Raw genomic sequence first — 15960 nt, forward strand, 5'->3', positions numbered from 1 at the left:
AAAATTGTATAGGGAGAGAATCTCGGTGCCTCAGCCAATGGCCCACTAGTTTAGATCCATATTCTGTATTACATGATTCCAATGTGTAATAATCCTTCTTCAATTACATACATTAAATGGGTGACCTTTATGTATGTAAATTCTCTCACTAAAGCTGTTAAAAAAATTTTTAAGTTTATTTTAAAAGGGAGTAATTTATAATCTCTATACAAAAAAAAAAAAGTGTTTTCCTGACGGATGGCTCCTTTATTTCTAGTAACATAGGGAACCACCAGATTCCAGGGAGGGGGGAGGAACGAGGTCACAGCGCGCTGCGGCGGATTCTTGTCTGTGTCGCTCCCTAGAAACACCCTGGACCCACCTGCCGCAGGCTGAACCAACTGCTCTTTCCACAGGAGGACTACAACCAGCTAAGGCCGCTCTCCTACCCCAACACCGACGTGTTTTTGATCTGCTTCTCTGTCGTAAATCCTGCCTCTTACCACAACGTCCAGGAGGAGTGGGTTCCGGAGCTGAAGGACTGCATGCCTCACGTGCCTTACGTCCTCATAGGGACCCAGGTTAAAGGCGGATGGTGGCAAGGGTGGGGCGGCTGGGGCGGCGAAAAGGAAAGACCCTTTAGGTTTCTCAGAAACGTCCGGTTCTACCAAACACTTTAGAAGAGTGTCTCAGATATATCAATCCTATGAACAGCCGTTCTTAAGACCTGCATGATTATTTAGCCCATAGTTGAAAAGATAATAGAGCTATTTAACATGAAGCGGGAGGTTTTGATGTGACCTTTAAAAATTACTTTCTCATATAAATAACAAGAAAACAAAAAAAAATTACTTTCTCAGCTTTTTATTTTTAAATAACAAAGTAAGTTTTGAAATATACACCCTTCTCCAGTGCTGAGGCAGAGGAATGAGGTGAGGATGTCAATTACACTTATCACCTAATATTTTTTATATCTAAAATCTACAATTGTTTGAAAGTCACAAAATAGGTGTGAATGTCAAAATGACCCCAGTAATCAGAATGGGCGTATTATGACAAGAAGTCCTTAGTCACACTCCTGGAGAAAGAAGACAGAAATCCACTGCTCCCTGTTCCCTTTAAGCCTCTGGGTCTTTTAGATCTTAGAAAAGAAGTTAAAACAGATCTACCAGATAAAAGAACCTGAGATTGTAAAAGCTTTTCAAGTGTTTTGAAAGCTCATAAAGTTCCATAGTTTGAATTTCCAACAGCAAGCAATTGTAGAAATGTATTAAAGATTGTTGCAACTTTATATGGTCTTAAATAGATTTTGTTCTTTACTATGTTGAAACCCAAATTACTATCCCAAAGACGTAGAAATGCAATAATACTGAAGGGCCTTATTGTTATCTGTTTCACACGCTGCTGTTTCTCATTTTACATTTCACTTGACAAGGAGAAATTTTTTTTTTAAGAATTTTTTCTTTTTTTTTTCCTTTCTCTCCAACCCCCCCGCCCCCCGGTACATAGCTGTATATTCTTTGTTGTGGGTCCTTCTAGTTGTGGCATGTGGGACGCTGCCTCAGCGTGATTTGATGAGCAGTGCCATGTCCGCGCCCAGGATTCGAACCAATGAAACACTGGGCCACCTGCAGCAGAGCGCGCGAACTTAACCACTCGGCCACGGGGCCAGCCCCCAAGGAGAAATTTTTTTAAAAACATAAAAGAAAAACAATATTGCCTAGAGAAGATATGGACAGATAATTAACACATCCATAAATCAGAGTACAGTTAATGCTTCTTCTGTGAAAGATAAGTATTTGTTTGTTTCAATGAAGTCTTTTGCCTTAATTCCAGATGATAATGTTTCACCATATTGATGGGGTCCGGATCTCTGCTGCCAAAATATGTGAAAGGACGTGCAAACATCTTTGTGTGATCTGAGCCTGTTTTATAACAGAGGGGCACTAGGTTGAACAATGAAGCCTAAAAATAAAACAAAACACCAGTTAGTAAACTTGAGCAGTGTGCTTATAAATGGGACCCTAATAGATGAATATATTGGCTTTTCTTTAAAACACAAGTCTTCATGTGCCCACATTTACACCCATTCACGGGTTCACGTACACAGTGAGATTTTTAAAGCAACTGAAATATTTAATTATCAAACCTAATCCAAACGTGTATACCATTTCCGTAGTAGTTCTACCTTTGAAAAGAACATTTTTACCTTGGAAATTCCTCTTTAGGATTTCCTTTCAGAGCCTGCAGCACAGTCAGAAGTCCTAGCAGGTGGCAAGTCTTCATCCTTTCAAGGGTGAAGATTTGCTTTGGAAAAGTATCTCCCCCACAACCCTCCCCAAAAAAGATGCATTTAGAGCCAGGAAATAAACTATTAAATAATGAATGATATAATTCAGGATCAAATGAGTCCTGGCAGTAAGATAACAAGATTGATTATCTTGTATGTCTTCTATAAGTAGGGTCTAGAAATAAATAGGAAATTTCACAAACATCTGAGACAGCCACAGCATCCCTGGAGTAAGTCCTCAGCTCCCAGGGTAGTTTCTTTGAAGGAGAAAGTGCAGGGAAAGCCTGATGTTTACACTTTTTTAGATATAATATGGTCACCGTACATGCTTCCTTAAAGAAAATTCGGCAACTTCGTAGATGTTAATTTCACAGGGGGGAAAAAATCTCTATAATGTTACAGTTTAAAATATCTGGTAAGGCCTGAAAAAATAAATGAGTTTGTCACACGTGTGTTTTTTGCCAGATTGATCTCCGCGATGACCCCAAAACCTTGGCCCGTTTGCTGTACATGAAAGAGAAACCTCTCACCTACGAGCACGGTGTGAAGCTCGCTAAAGCGGTACAGTCGGGTTTGAATTTAATTCCGAATGTGTGCTGAGAGAAGAGGGTGATGTGTGCTTTGGAATGGGGGCACTGCATAGGCTTTTGCTGTAAAGTACAATGTGTTCAGAATCTTCTCTCTGCTTTATATTCTCCTCTCTGTCCTAGTCAGGCTGGAAGGGACCGTTTGGTGAGCATTCTTGTCAGCCAGCATTGTCTGGTTTTCATTAAGAAAGAAACTTGGTGAATTTAAACAGCCGAAGCACTTATCATTACACTTAGCAACCTCTAGAATAATCCACTTGCCATATTTCGGATGAATACAGGGAGTTGTTAGATATACATTTGTAAATCTCACTGCTTATTATCAGCGTAACTCATTTAAATGACCCCATAAAAGGCATTTTATAATTTTCTTGGGAGAAACTTAGATTAGCATCTGGCAGAGTTATATTTGTTCTATATTTCTCACCATATAATGAATAGCCACTTAGAGAGGCTGCTTATGTTACAAACAGCGTCTAGAAGAATAACATATACCAAAAGGTAAGTAGTTGGAGAATCCAAGTGGCTACTCGGCAGATAATAGCAACTTGCTCACGGCTGAAACTCTTTGCACAGAGCTGTCTTCATTCTTGAGAGCTTCACATGAGTAGTGATTTTGTTGGGGAAATGCTCTAGAAAGTATTTGCCAGACACCAAGTCTTGCCTTCCCCTTACCACCGCCATGTGTGCAACAGCAGACACTAAAATAGACACGAGGGGATGTAGGTACTTTATGCAAAAGGAGGCTTATAAATCGTATTTCTACAACCTGAATCCACCTCTTCATTGATTTAGTTGCAAATCCATCACCCCAGGCCAGAGGTTTCAGAAATTTCTTTTACTTTCTAGAGTCACCAACCCTGCAAAACGAATGCGCCAGTGTGAGTCAAGAGTCACCCTTTTAAACCAGTCAAAGTAACAATAACTACAGATTCTTCATGAATAAAAACCTATGCATTTCTCTTATTAAAACTTTCTTATAGGCGCCAAACCTAAATGATACACTTGAATAGAAATGAGTTAAGTAAAATTTTGTTTCTATGGATTCAACACATGAGAACATCTCACAAATGCTGGAGAGACAGAACGCTTGTACTTCTGTGAGTAGTGAAGAGAGAACCACCAGTGGGAGCCGAAGCCCATTACAGGCTTCCTCGTGATAACTAACCCGTTGAACCAGAGAGTGTTTGTATCATCTTACAGATGAGGAAACCAAGTCTTAGGGAGATGAACATGTTGGATTCATGCAGCTGATGATAACACAGTCAAACGTTCCAGTCCAGCTCTGTGGACATCACCCCCATGCGCCTGACCAGCGTGCAAACTGTCTCCTCTGACTGTATATTTTTCCTCCAGTAAAATGCGTACATGTCTTTAGGTTCTTCTATCTTTTCACTAAACATTCGGCTTAAATTCTCTCACTAAGGAGCATAAATATATAGCTCCATAAATAATGGTATGTGATTCCTAGCTACGCATTTTCACACCGAGGAGGCCCCCATGGGCTCGGCACCTGCTTTGCCAGAGCTCGGTTTCTGCGTGCCTTGCGTCCCGCCTATCTCCCACCACCATCCTGTCGGCGTCCTAGCCTGACTTCTCACTTGGAAGGTTGTTTTTTCTCTCTGAAAAGAAGTTGTTCCAAAACCTCCCCTCTCGTTTCAGACTTATTTTAGGAACAATGGCTGAGTTCACCACTTTATTGCCTTTTGCCAGTTTCTCCTAGCAACTGCTCTCAGAGACAGAGAATCATGTTTAGCTTACAAAATCCAATTTAGAAGAAAATCAAGCAAGAGTTTAACTTGTTTCATCACAATTCATGTAATTATAGAGATGCTTTAAGTTTCTCTGCTCCCTGACTTTCCTGTCAAGTAGTTTATAATAACAGCCAGCGTTTATGGAGCGTTTGCAGCGTGCTAGGCTGGGCGCCAAGAGCTTTACGTGCCTCGTCTTAATTAATCCGCACAGCAACCCCCTGAGGTCTGTATATTATTATCTCCACTTTCCCAGAGGAAACTGAGGCTCGGCGAGGCTAATGGGATGCTGCTAGAAAGTGGCAGGGTAGGACATGGAACTGGACCGCAACTACCACACTCTTCCCCCAGCTCCTACAATCAGAAAAGAAGCGCTTAGGTTTGGGGCTTCTTTTTTTATCTGCTGGAGCCTCATGTTTTAATGTGCATATTCTCCCCATAACTTAGACACTTTACAAGTTCAGGTTTTTCATACCCAATTCCTTTTGTTCAATGCCTTCCATTTCCAAAGCGTTTTTCATCTACCATCTCTCTTTGGTCTTAAAGGCCATTTTATTTCTAAAGGACATTTTCATATCACACATATTTACAGTTCTTTACACTCCAAAGTCAACCACATATTTATAATAAATATTCATTCTTATCTCTTTCCTTGTCTTATCGGCCCTCTTTTCACTGTTGCATGTTTTCATCTTCAGCCTACTTTTCCCATGCTTTACTCCTTTGTGATGTCTGCATGGCTACTGGATTTATTTGACAATAATTGATTGAACACCCAATATGTGCCAAGTGCTATGGCACACTTTAGCTCTAAGATTATGATTCTTTCTGCATTCTCCTTCCCAGTTCCACTTGATACAATCTAATTTCTGACTTCCTAAGGTGTTTCTTCATAAATCACTTTACAGTTCTTCCTTTTTCCGTCTTTGGCCTCTTTTTGCCCTCTCCTGCCATCTTCTTCCTCCTGTGCCTTTTTCGTTGTTGTTCTCACACTTTGGCCTAGCTCCTGTTTCCGGCTGAGGTTTTAATGTGCACCAGTGGGGTTTCCAGTGGCAGAATTGCTGCAAAAATCCTGTAATCCCTGTTTAGTCATGTTAACCAAGCGGAGTCTGTAAAACCCTCCTCCTGACTGCAAAGTCACTGTTACCCTCCTTGTTTTCTGCTCTGGCCATTGCCTCTTCCCCCCATGGTCATTGAAAATGGGTCACGGGCCAGCCTGCGTGGCCTAGTGGTTAAGTTTGGTGCACTCTGTTTCAGCAGCCCAGGTTCAGTTCCCAGGCGTGGACCTACACCACTCGTCTGTCAGTGGCCATGCTGTGGTGGTGGCTCACATACAAAAAGAGGAAGATTGGAACAGATGTTAGCTCAGGGCAAATATTCCTCAGCGAAAAAAGGAAAAAACAAAAAAAGAAAATTGGTCACTCCACCACTGTTGTCTGAGTTACAGAGATGAGGGAGAGACAGCCCTGCCCTGGAGAGGCCCACAGGCCAGCAGAGAAGAGACAGACAAAGCATGCCAACTGAACAAATACAACAACAGATGTGTGCGCAAGGGTCTGAGGGAACAGAGAGGAGGGAAGGATGGACACATTCGGGGAGGAGAATTCAGAGACAATTACTAGGAGCAGTGACATGTGAGCCAGATTTGAAGGATAAGGACAAGTTTGCCAGGTGGACAAAGTTAGGGGACTGAGGAGAAAAAATTCCAAATAGGGAGACCTGTACATGCAAAGGCATCCTTTAAAGCAAAGGGCAAGCACATCAGCAAGTGATGGACCATACTTCACCTGCAAATGTTTTGATCAGTCTACACAGGTATTTTTAATGTGATTTGGTGGCCAACACTGAATAATTTGGAAACTTTAAGGAAATACACACATTTCTGGCTTCTAAAAAAAATCAGAAGTTTTGGCAACACTAGCCAGCATTTCCACATCAACTACAACTTTTAAACAGCCTTTTAGACAAGATAAGTACCCTTCAGTTTGCCACAATCCCCACCACTCCATATTACCTACATGTACTCAAGCAGTGCACTCACATTATCCACCCTTGAGTCAGCAATCTCTGCTTTAGAGTCTCCAAAAAATCAGCAGCAAATCCATCCAGCCTAGAAACGCTTCTCCTCTTTCAGCAATTTGATCATGATGCTGATTTGTTGAGATAGAATTTCTCTTGCAAGACATTTGGTTCTTTTTCCTTTTCTTGTCTCTCAAGTTGCCCTCTCTGTGTACCTTTCCCAATTCTTAAGTAAGAAATAAAGACCTTCTCCGCTATTCGCTGTTTGTTACTCTGTTTATCCCACTGACAACTTCTCTCCTCTCCATTTACAGGAAACACCTCACTTTTCCTTCCTTCTTCTCTCATCATCCTCACTCCGTCCACAACAACTTACCCATTTGTTCCTTAGTTTAGCTTTTTCGGCCACATTTCTTTACATTTGCTAGAGACAGCCCCACAGAGTGGTTAAGACTCTGGCTCAGGAAACAGACATTCAAATCTCTGCCATTTTCTTAGTTGTGTGGCCTTAGGGAGGTTACCTAACCTCTCTGGGCATCAGTTTCCTGAGCTATGAAGTGAGGATGGTGATAGGCTTACTTCATAAAGTTTTTAGGACGCTAAATGAACCCATGGACCATGAGGTCCAGCTCAGCAAACTAGAGTTGCTCCATGTGTGTGCCCTTCCAGACATGTATACAGCTAGGAAGACCTCTTTGCCGTTATTCCTTCCAGTTAAACTCTTTCTTATTCTGCAACAAATCCCATCTCCACGAGGACGACGTGGAAGTACTGGGTTTTCTTCCACTTGATTAGTGGCTGTGGATTTGTTTGTTTTTTTAATTTCTTCTTGTCAGACTCTTGTATGTTCTGTACATCTCTGATGAATTTCTCAGCTTTTAGGACAATGAATTTTAGCTATTATAAAGTTACAGGAAAAGTGTTCTTTCAGTTTGCATTCCCCAATCTCTATTTTTTTCTTGAAAATAAATCATTTTGGTAGAGCGTGTTCCAGATTGCTAACAAGAGTATCTAAACAAGGATCTGTGAATCCTGAGCTCTTACAGGTATGTTCTAAATATTTGACTGTGGAGGTCACCTTGCTCTAAGAGGCAGATGACGTTACTGCCGTAAGAAGAGCCGTATCTCCTTGAGACAGTTTTCCATTGCAAATTTCTGAGGGCACACACAGATGGTTCGGCCTTTTCAGCAATGCCTGTAACGTGGCTGTGCCTGTTGCCTAAACCACGAAGAATTCTTCTCTGCCCCTCAGAGCACCGATACGTAGTTAACAATACTCACCTGAGAACTGGGTTCTGATTCTCACACACGTTTCCCAAATCACACCCAAAATCTGTTCGCTACTTTTCCTGGAGCTGTCAGTACAAAATAATGTTATATTAACCCAGTTACACAACAATGCCTTGATCTACCGTTTCATTATCTTCAGAAATGTCTGAATTGGGAAAGACAAGTTTGGGCTCCTCCTGCACCATCGAAAGACAAGCTCTGACACAGTGTCAGCAGAACTCTGGGTGGGGGTGGGGGAAGAGAAGGAGAGAGAGAGAGCACTCGCCCATCCTGCAGGACCAGACAGCCCAGAACCCCCTGTGTGAGCTGAGCTCAGCCCAGCTCGCCTGTAACTTCCAGAATCAGCTGAGGCTTGTGACGGTTGGGGCAAGGTATTCTGAATAGAAAGGCCCCACAGCGCTTTCTGGGTATTTTTCAGGATGACTGACAAGAGCCAGCACATCACAAGCAGTCATTTAGTTGACCCATTTATTAGAGTGGTGTGCTTTTCACATGTGTTCATATCAAGTGTTGGACACATCTCAAAATGTAACAGATGACATTTCATGACATTATTACGAAAATTTTCTCTACTTTAGCCCTCTCTTGCATCCAACTGTTTTTAATTATAGAAAAGTTATGTTCTAACCCAAAGGCCAAACTATAGTTGAAATGAAGCCACAAAATAGGTTTTCAACATCCAACATCTTTTCTTTGGCTCATACAGTGACGATTCTTTATAGCAAAGAAAAGAAAAAGTGTATAATATCTGGACCCAACCAGAACAATTTTATTTCACACTCAGGTTTTCTATCTATGGGATTTCAAATGAGTGGGCAACCTCACTTCATTAATTGTCCGCTTGACCAGCTTCCTGCAGAGTTGAGTGATCAGGGTCGTAGTTACTGTCATGGAACGAGGAAAAGAACACACAGCAAGAGAACCAAGTTGTAGGTCTAGTTCTTTCACTCTCTAGTCGGATGTCCTTAACAACTCATTTTACCTTCTGCACCTGTTCCCACCTGTTCTAAGCTAAACCACAAGTTTCCTTAGTCCACACGTTGTGAACTGGCTGGTCGCTGCCAAAGACATCCCACATCCATGTCCTGCTTGGCCCACAGAATGTTTTAAAAATTGGTAAATATTAACTAAGAATCCAACTCCTCTTGAAAAATACAAAGATGGGCAACAGTGACCCAACATTCCTGCTTGGCAATAATTGCCTGAAGCTAAGTAAGACTGCCAATTCTAGAGGTGGGGTGCATGTCACAGTCCACCACAATCCCCGCCTCTCCCTGTTGTCTGGTAGCAGCCCTGCTGTACACATTTACATAAGTTACTGGCCCTAATAGGCATGTGATTTTGCTACCCTGCTTTGGCCGTTTATCTGCTGTGGTTTCCAGGAGCTCAGCATCCAGCTGTCTCTTCTGCATCTGCTGTCATTTTTCAGTTATTCTTACATGCATGTGATGGAAACATTTCTCCAGATGTCCTTAATATTCAAAGGCCCACATCATAATCTCATCTCATACTGAGCTTGTGAGTAATTAAAACCCTGGATCTCCTTCTCATGAACTATCTCATGAAATTGCCTTGCAAATGTCATCTGCTCTGGCCTGCAATTTTGTTGTTAATAAGAATCTACAGTTCTGACTTGAATTTCTATATTTCTCATAGGGATTTTGTGATGATCAAATACACTGTAGTATGAAATCATCAAAAGCTTTGAAATAAAGCCCTAAGCAAGCACAAAATATTGTATCATTTAAATATTCATACACTGTATACTGACAAGTAGGGTCTCTGTCAGGAAATGCTTTTTATGATTTTTATTTTTATATGCTTTGGGTTTTTTTAAACTGCTTTAAAATGTGGCTTGTAAAGTATGTTAAAACTGGAAAATAATACTAATCAGGGATTCCCTTGTTGAGAGATACCTTATGAGAAGTGCATTTCAATCAAGAATGACTTACACCACCATGTCACCCACTCTCTTTCTTGTGCCTTATCACCCACGCTGACACTTTGCCGTGCTACATACAGAAAGAGATACTTGTCACTTGTACAGGATTTACACATTCTGTGTACAATTGAGAGGGTACTAAAAACAACATCACGTAGCCCTGTTGTTCACAAAATATATTTAAACCAAATCGCTGGTTTTGAATCCTCTCTTAATTTTTATACTTTTATATTCTTATGTTAGGAATAAATGATTGTGGATCACTTTCATAATTTATTGCTTATGAAAAGAGATCCGCAACCCTTTATTGTTGATATCGGAAAGTAAAAAATATAAAAATACAAAAATTCAGAAGAGCAGATGCAAATTGAAATGCCAAAGGAACAAACATTCAGCGGCAGCCAGCTGTAGCATAGCACGGGGCTGGGCGGAGGCCTGACACCACTGAGCTTTTTTCTCTTTTTTCCCTCTCACGCCTTTCCCTCTTTTGTGTTTAAGATTGGAGCACAGTGCTACCTGGAATGCTCGGCCCTGACTCAGAAAGGTCTCAAAGCGGTTTTTGATGAAGCGATCCTCACCATTTTCCACCCCAAGAAAAAGAAGAAACACTGCTCCGAGTGTCACAGCTGCTGTTCGATTATCTGAGGTGGCTTGAGACCCGCCTCCACCCCATCTGTGGGTGAGAATGGCAGCCAACCTCTGCGACTGACCGAGCTCACGCCAAAAAGGGGGGCATGACCAGAGAGGAAGTCCCTTCACTCCGAGGCTTGCTCCTCCACCCTGGGAGCCCCTGAAGCACAGCACCCCAGTCAGCCAACTGCCACGTCCTCCCTGCCAGCCGGAACAATCCATGTCGCGCACTCTATGAGAGGCTGAGCCCAGATTTCGGCCAGCACCGCTGCTGACCGTGTTGGAAACAAGGTCAAAGGCCATCTTGCATTTTACATCCCCTTCTCCCGTGAACGTGAAGCTAATAAGAAACCATCGCAGGGAAACCAAAAGAGGCACTCAGTTCCTGTATTGGCGGCCTTACTTGATGTCTTTGACAAAACATGAGACTACAATACGTACTAACCCTTTTTTCTGAATCTGCTGTTCCACTTATGTGTCTTACATTCATTTGTATTAAGAAATTTACTAATTTACCACTCTACTCAGGCCTTACAAATCCATACCAAATTAGCCTAAAGACAAAGGGTTTTATATGCATTTCTATTTTCAGCATGTTTCTACCAAAGCTATTAGAAGCAACAAGTACCTCTGAATGCCTAATTACAAGAAAATGTTAAAAATTTCAGAAATTTACAGAGCCATGATTTTGGAACCTGTTTGAAAGAAAACATCAACTGAATCGTTGAAGGTCTACATTTTTTGCCAAAGATTCACCCTGAAAATGCTTACGATGATAGGTAGCCTTATTTTTTTCCCTATTATATTGTCTCGGCAAATTACAAATGAACTGTATTTAAGAAAGTGTATTTCTGCTCTTCAATCACATTGGTTGGGAGGAGAATATGGCAGATCTATTTTTTAAAATATTCTTTATTCAGCCCTCCCTTCCCCATTGTATGTCCCTTCCCTCCTTTGATTTCACACTTTCTCCCATGCCCAGTAATAACCTCATCTAAAAGAAGGATCTGGCCTTGGAACACAAAAAAGTATTTTAAAGTTCTCAAAGGTTAAGCAAAAGTGCCCATTTTTTCCACTTTCTTCCAGTGAAAGAGCTGCTCAGCTTGCCCCACTTGAGCTCTCATTCTATTTAAATGACGTTTTCCAAGTACAGCTGGTACTAAAATATTGTTTCTCCCTATTTCCTATCTCATTGTCCCAAATGTGTATGTAGGGGCTGGATGCATGAGTATCAAGCTCTGCATCTGTTTATTCCCTCCTTCCAAAATGATGTGCTCCATAGAACAGGGACTTTGGCCTTGGGATGATAAAAGCCCCGGGTAAGGAATTATGTGCCCTTTCTTTATGACTCTGTCAAATATCCAGGGATTCTTGTATCACAGAGTGGGTTACTTCCTAGCTTTTAATTAGAGACTATAAAGGCTTCAAATTAGTCATATTTGCTTAGAATTACCCTGGAAACACCCAGATAGGCACTTTATTTTTTATTTCAATTGCATAAGCCAAGTGCCTCTTTGCAGCATGAAATTACACAATTTTAGTTTAAGAATTTCCAGAGTCGTATTCCTTCTCTTGGAAAAATCCAATCTTTCTAGTCTCTTCTGCTCCTGGAGGAAGCACATTTAAAAAGTGTATGGTGTGGATCTTTTCTGTTAAGACCTCCCATGACAACCCTTCAGTTTGTTGGGTTTTGTTTGTTTGTTTAGATTTCTGAAATGTGTTTTCCCTTCTTCTACATTTCAAGTTCTGTTTCTCTTCTCCCTCATCTAGTTGCTAAACATTTTTTTAAACACACACACACACACACATACACCCTAAAAGAGAACGAGAGTTTTGTAAGTCAAAGCTTGACATTTAGAGAAAACAAGGACTTTCTGCCTTTGTAAATAGAAATCAATCGTGTATCAACTATAATTCTGCAGAGGTTATGAATTCATCCTTTACAAACAATAGTGAACATTTAGCCCCATAATAAATGAAGTGTGTTAACCAATTTTGTTACATTATTGCATAGTTACCTCTTGCTAAAGGGCCGCTCCTTCCTTCTCAGTGATGTGGATGAAAAATTGAGAGCAGTGTGTTTGCTCCACCAAGGAGAATTTTCCAGATGTGTGCTCTCAACAGGCAAATGGTTCCCCAGGCCGTCGCCTCCCTAATGGGCCACAGGGATTAACTTGTTCACAGTGGGAAGATCACGCTCTCGCCTGGAACCAGAACCTGGAGAGAGACTGTTAGTGTGGGGGGAACACAGGCTCCTAGAGGTCTCGGGAGCTAATTATTGAATAAAATAATGAAGAACAGAGCAACCTAAATAAGTTAATCTCATTCCTCCTAATTAATCATTTATTCCTTGTTTCATGACAAGATGTAGTTCATTTCACTAAAAAGTGTTTTCTGCCATAAGACTGAATAAAACTGTATTCTGAAACCAAGATAAGAAGAGACATCGAAATCTGAAGAAGGATCCTTTAATGGTCTATATTATCTTGCAAAGTCAAGAAGGGGCAGTCCATCTCCATTCGAGGGTAGAGTCTTAACTTGTCAGAGCTAGAAAAGGCCTCAGAAACTATAGTCCCGTCCCCTCATTCTACAGACAAGAAAACTCAAGCTCGGATGGGTTAGAAGAGATGTGGTGGAGCTGGAACAGATCTCAGCTTTTCTGCTTCCCACCCAGCGCCCTTCAACTCTATACTGTAATCTATTTATTATCACACATATTAAGTTGGAGTTTCGTAAGTGTATTATTGGAATTGCATCTGATTATCCTACAGATCCTAGACACATTCCAAACTCATGATTTAGGCAACCATAAATAAGATAATCCATCAAACTAGTAATAACCTAGAGACAAGAATTTGATGCTAATATGCTGGAATCCCCGGTATACAATGTAATATAATCCAAATCTAATTGCACAGTATACACTAATGTGATCTCAGTCTAATGTCTCCATCAACTAGCTAGTACGGCAGTTTTTTTTTTCAATCAGATGGTTGATTGTTTGGTAGAAATTAATAGACTCCTTGGGCTATTTTGGAAACAGAAAAGGACTAAGATACAAGTCAAAGCCACGTGGGCAGTAAGAAATCTGGGCTGATTGCTGCCAAGAAAAGTTATACTCAAAGAATAATTACTGAACGCAATAACTACAATAACCATAAACCAGGAAGCACTAAACAGGCAAATCAAAAAGCAAGTCACACGCATATGACAGGAAGGGAGATTTGATCCTGAGACTTCAATAAAAATATACCTGACCATGATATGCAAAGAACCATTTAGAAGACTTCTGGCCCATAAGAGAAGTGCCAGATAAAGTGGCTGTAACCGGACACGATTTCCATGGGACCACCAATAAGGAAAGAATATTTCAATGGTAGCAAAGAAGCAATCACAACCATGCTCACAATTTTAGGAGAAAACAACGTTAAACCTGGAATTCGAAGCCAACAAAAATGTCATTATTTAGAGCATTAGGTCCTGTGAGCAATAACCTCAAAAGTAGAGTCTTCAAGAAGAAATATTTGACTTGAGGTGAGCCTTTAAAAATGCAGCATTGCATTCATAAAGGCAAACTCATCCATGAGACCAAGGTGATGGAAGATTAGAAATTGAGGTTTTGTTTTAAAGGGATGTTTGACACCATGCTGGAAATGGTTGTCTAACCATTTCTGTCTTCGTTTTTAAATCTACCCCTATGTTTAGATGCCAGAATGCAAAATGTGCATTCTCTTCAACCGAGAGAACCACAGGTCACCAGCTATTCTCTTAAGAGTCATTGAGTGGGCTGCCCAAGGACAAATAAGGAAACTCAACAAAATATTTTCACTTCAAGGGCCATTAGGGACAGAAAGGAAAAGAGGTGGTGAGGGAAACCAAGTTTCTTACAAAGAAGTTAGGAACTTTGAAAAAGGAACATTTAGAGAATGGAGAGAAAACTAAAACCACATACAAGGCAAATACACATAGTGGACAATTCTCCCAGAGAATTGCCAATTTATGTCGAGTCTCCAGAGACATAGGGAGGAAAGGAGGACCATTCACGTGAAGAACATTCCATGTTTCTGGGTATCTAAGCAGAGTCAGCCCCCAGGGCTTATTGTGTGATAATCCTAGATAATTCCACCTCACAATTCATTGAAAACGGATGAAATGCTGGACAATCCTGTTTGGGTCTTTAAAAACCTGCACCTTCTCTGCCAATATAAAGCAGGCTGTTAAAGGAAACTTACCAAGAAATATGAGTGAATAAATTATTTTGAAAGTTTCCTTGAGCATGAACTTAAACCTGAAAAGGATGACTTTGAGATATCTGGAAAGACGGTTACTTGTATGAATGATATTTATTCCTCTTCAGTGGAAAAATCTCTAAATAGAAAGATTGCGATAAAATGCACAACAACGATAGAGTACAAACATATGAGATATTCATGATGCTCATATGGTCCACAAAGACCAGGAAGGAAATTAAGCCCTTCCGGCCCTCCTCTTTGGAGATCTCTCTGGGTTGGGGCAGGAATAAGTCAGGAAAGGTTTGGCCCATCTGTGAATCCATGGGATGCAAGGTCAGCCACAGTTCTTGGCTTTTGACTGCCACTACAGGAAATTAGAGTAAAAGCTTCAAGATTAATTTTGGTCATGATCTATTTTTTTTCTCCTTAGGGGATATTATGTCAAAATCTCGAGTCGTTTTGTGCGTGTGTGTATAAACATTTTCTACCCTGGTAATTTAATTTTGTGCCGAGTTCTTTGGTGACTCAGAAACTTTGTGACACTATAGCTGGAGTGATTTTATTGTATTTTCAGCCGTGTCCTCCAAGTCTCCCAGTATATTCAATTATCTTTGATGAACAGGATCTGATCAGTGTTTTAGGTGATATGTTGTCTGGGGCAATCTGAGGAGAGGGTCCCCAAGGCCCAGGACTGAGTTTCGCCCAGAAGCCATAGTAGCACACTTACCCTCCCAGTGACCCTGCACAAATCAGTCTTATTCAGTTTATGTTAATTCTTTGGAGAAAAAATAGAAACTCTTTCATGGCAGGGCAGTATGTTTGGGGCAGCTTTGCAAATATGCACCTAAAATTACCACCACCTGCCATTTTTTTAAATCAATTTCTTTTTTAAGCAACTGGATGTTTTTCTCGTAGAGGAGCTGTGGGCAGGAAGGTTAATGCATTGCACATTCTTCTCATCACCTGGCTTAAACTTGTTTTTGCTCTGGGTAAGCAGTAATTGCTATTTAAGTACATCTCAGGAGAACTGTGTCCCACCTGAAACAGCCCGCCTGCCTCCCTGTGTGATCTCTGCGGAGGAAATAATAGGCAAGGGAAGCACAGCTGACCTGCTCACGGGGTGGCCTTCTTACAACCTGCTTCTTACGTACTGGCTCTTCCACGTACACTTCTCGTAATAATGGAATATTGTTTCATGTACTCTTTACCCTCGCAGTTTAGTTTGTACCATGTTCTGACA

The 15960-nt window shown here is 41.0% G+C and overlaps 1 protein-coding gene across 1 annotated transcript in view; it reads left to right on the top strand.

Moving 5' to 3' along the window:
* The window catches only part of RHOJ (ras homolog family member J), an 83461-nt gene extending 70980 nt beyond the window's left edge, over positions 1-12481 (top strand). The window contains exons 3-5 of the mRNA XM_046647737.1: positions 396-560; positions 2735-2830; positions 10357-12481. Coding sequence (XP_046503693.1) covers positions 396-560; positions 2735-2830; positions 10357-10503 — 408 coding nt within the window. The 3' untranslated portion in view covers positions 10504-12481. The remainder of the gene's footprint in view (positions 1-395; positions 561-2734; positions 2831-10356) is intronic.
* Positions 12482-15960: the final 3479 nt, after the last annotated feature.

This window comes from Equus quagga, chromosome 20 (assembly GCF_021613505.1).
Source record: "Equus quagga isolate Etosha38 chromosome 20, UCLA_HA_Equagga_1.0, whole genome shotgun sequence".
Taxonomy (NCBI): domain Eukaryota; kingdom Metazoa; phylum Chordata; class Mammalia; order Perissodactyla; family Equidae; genus Equus; species Equus quagga.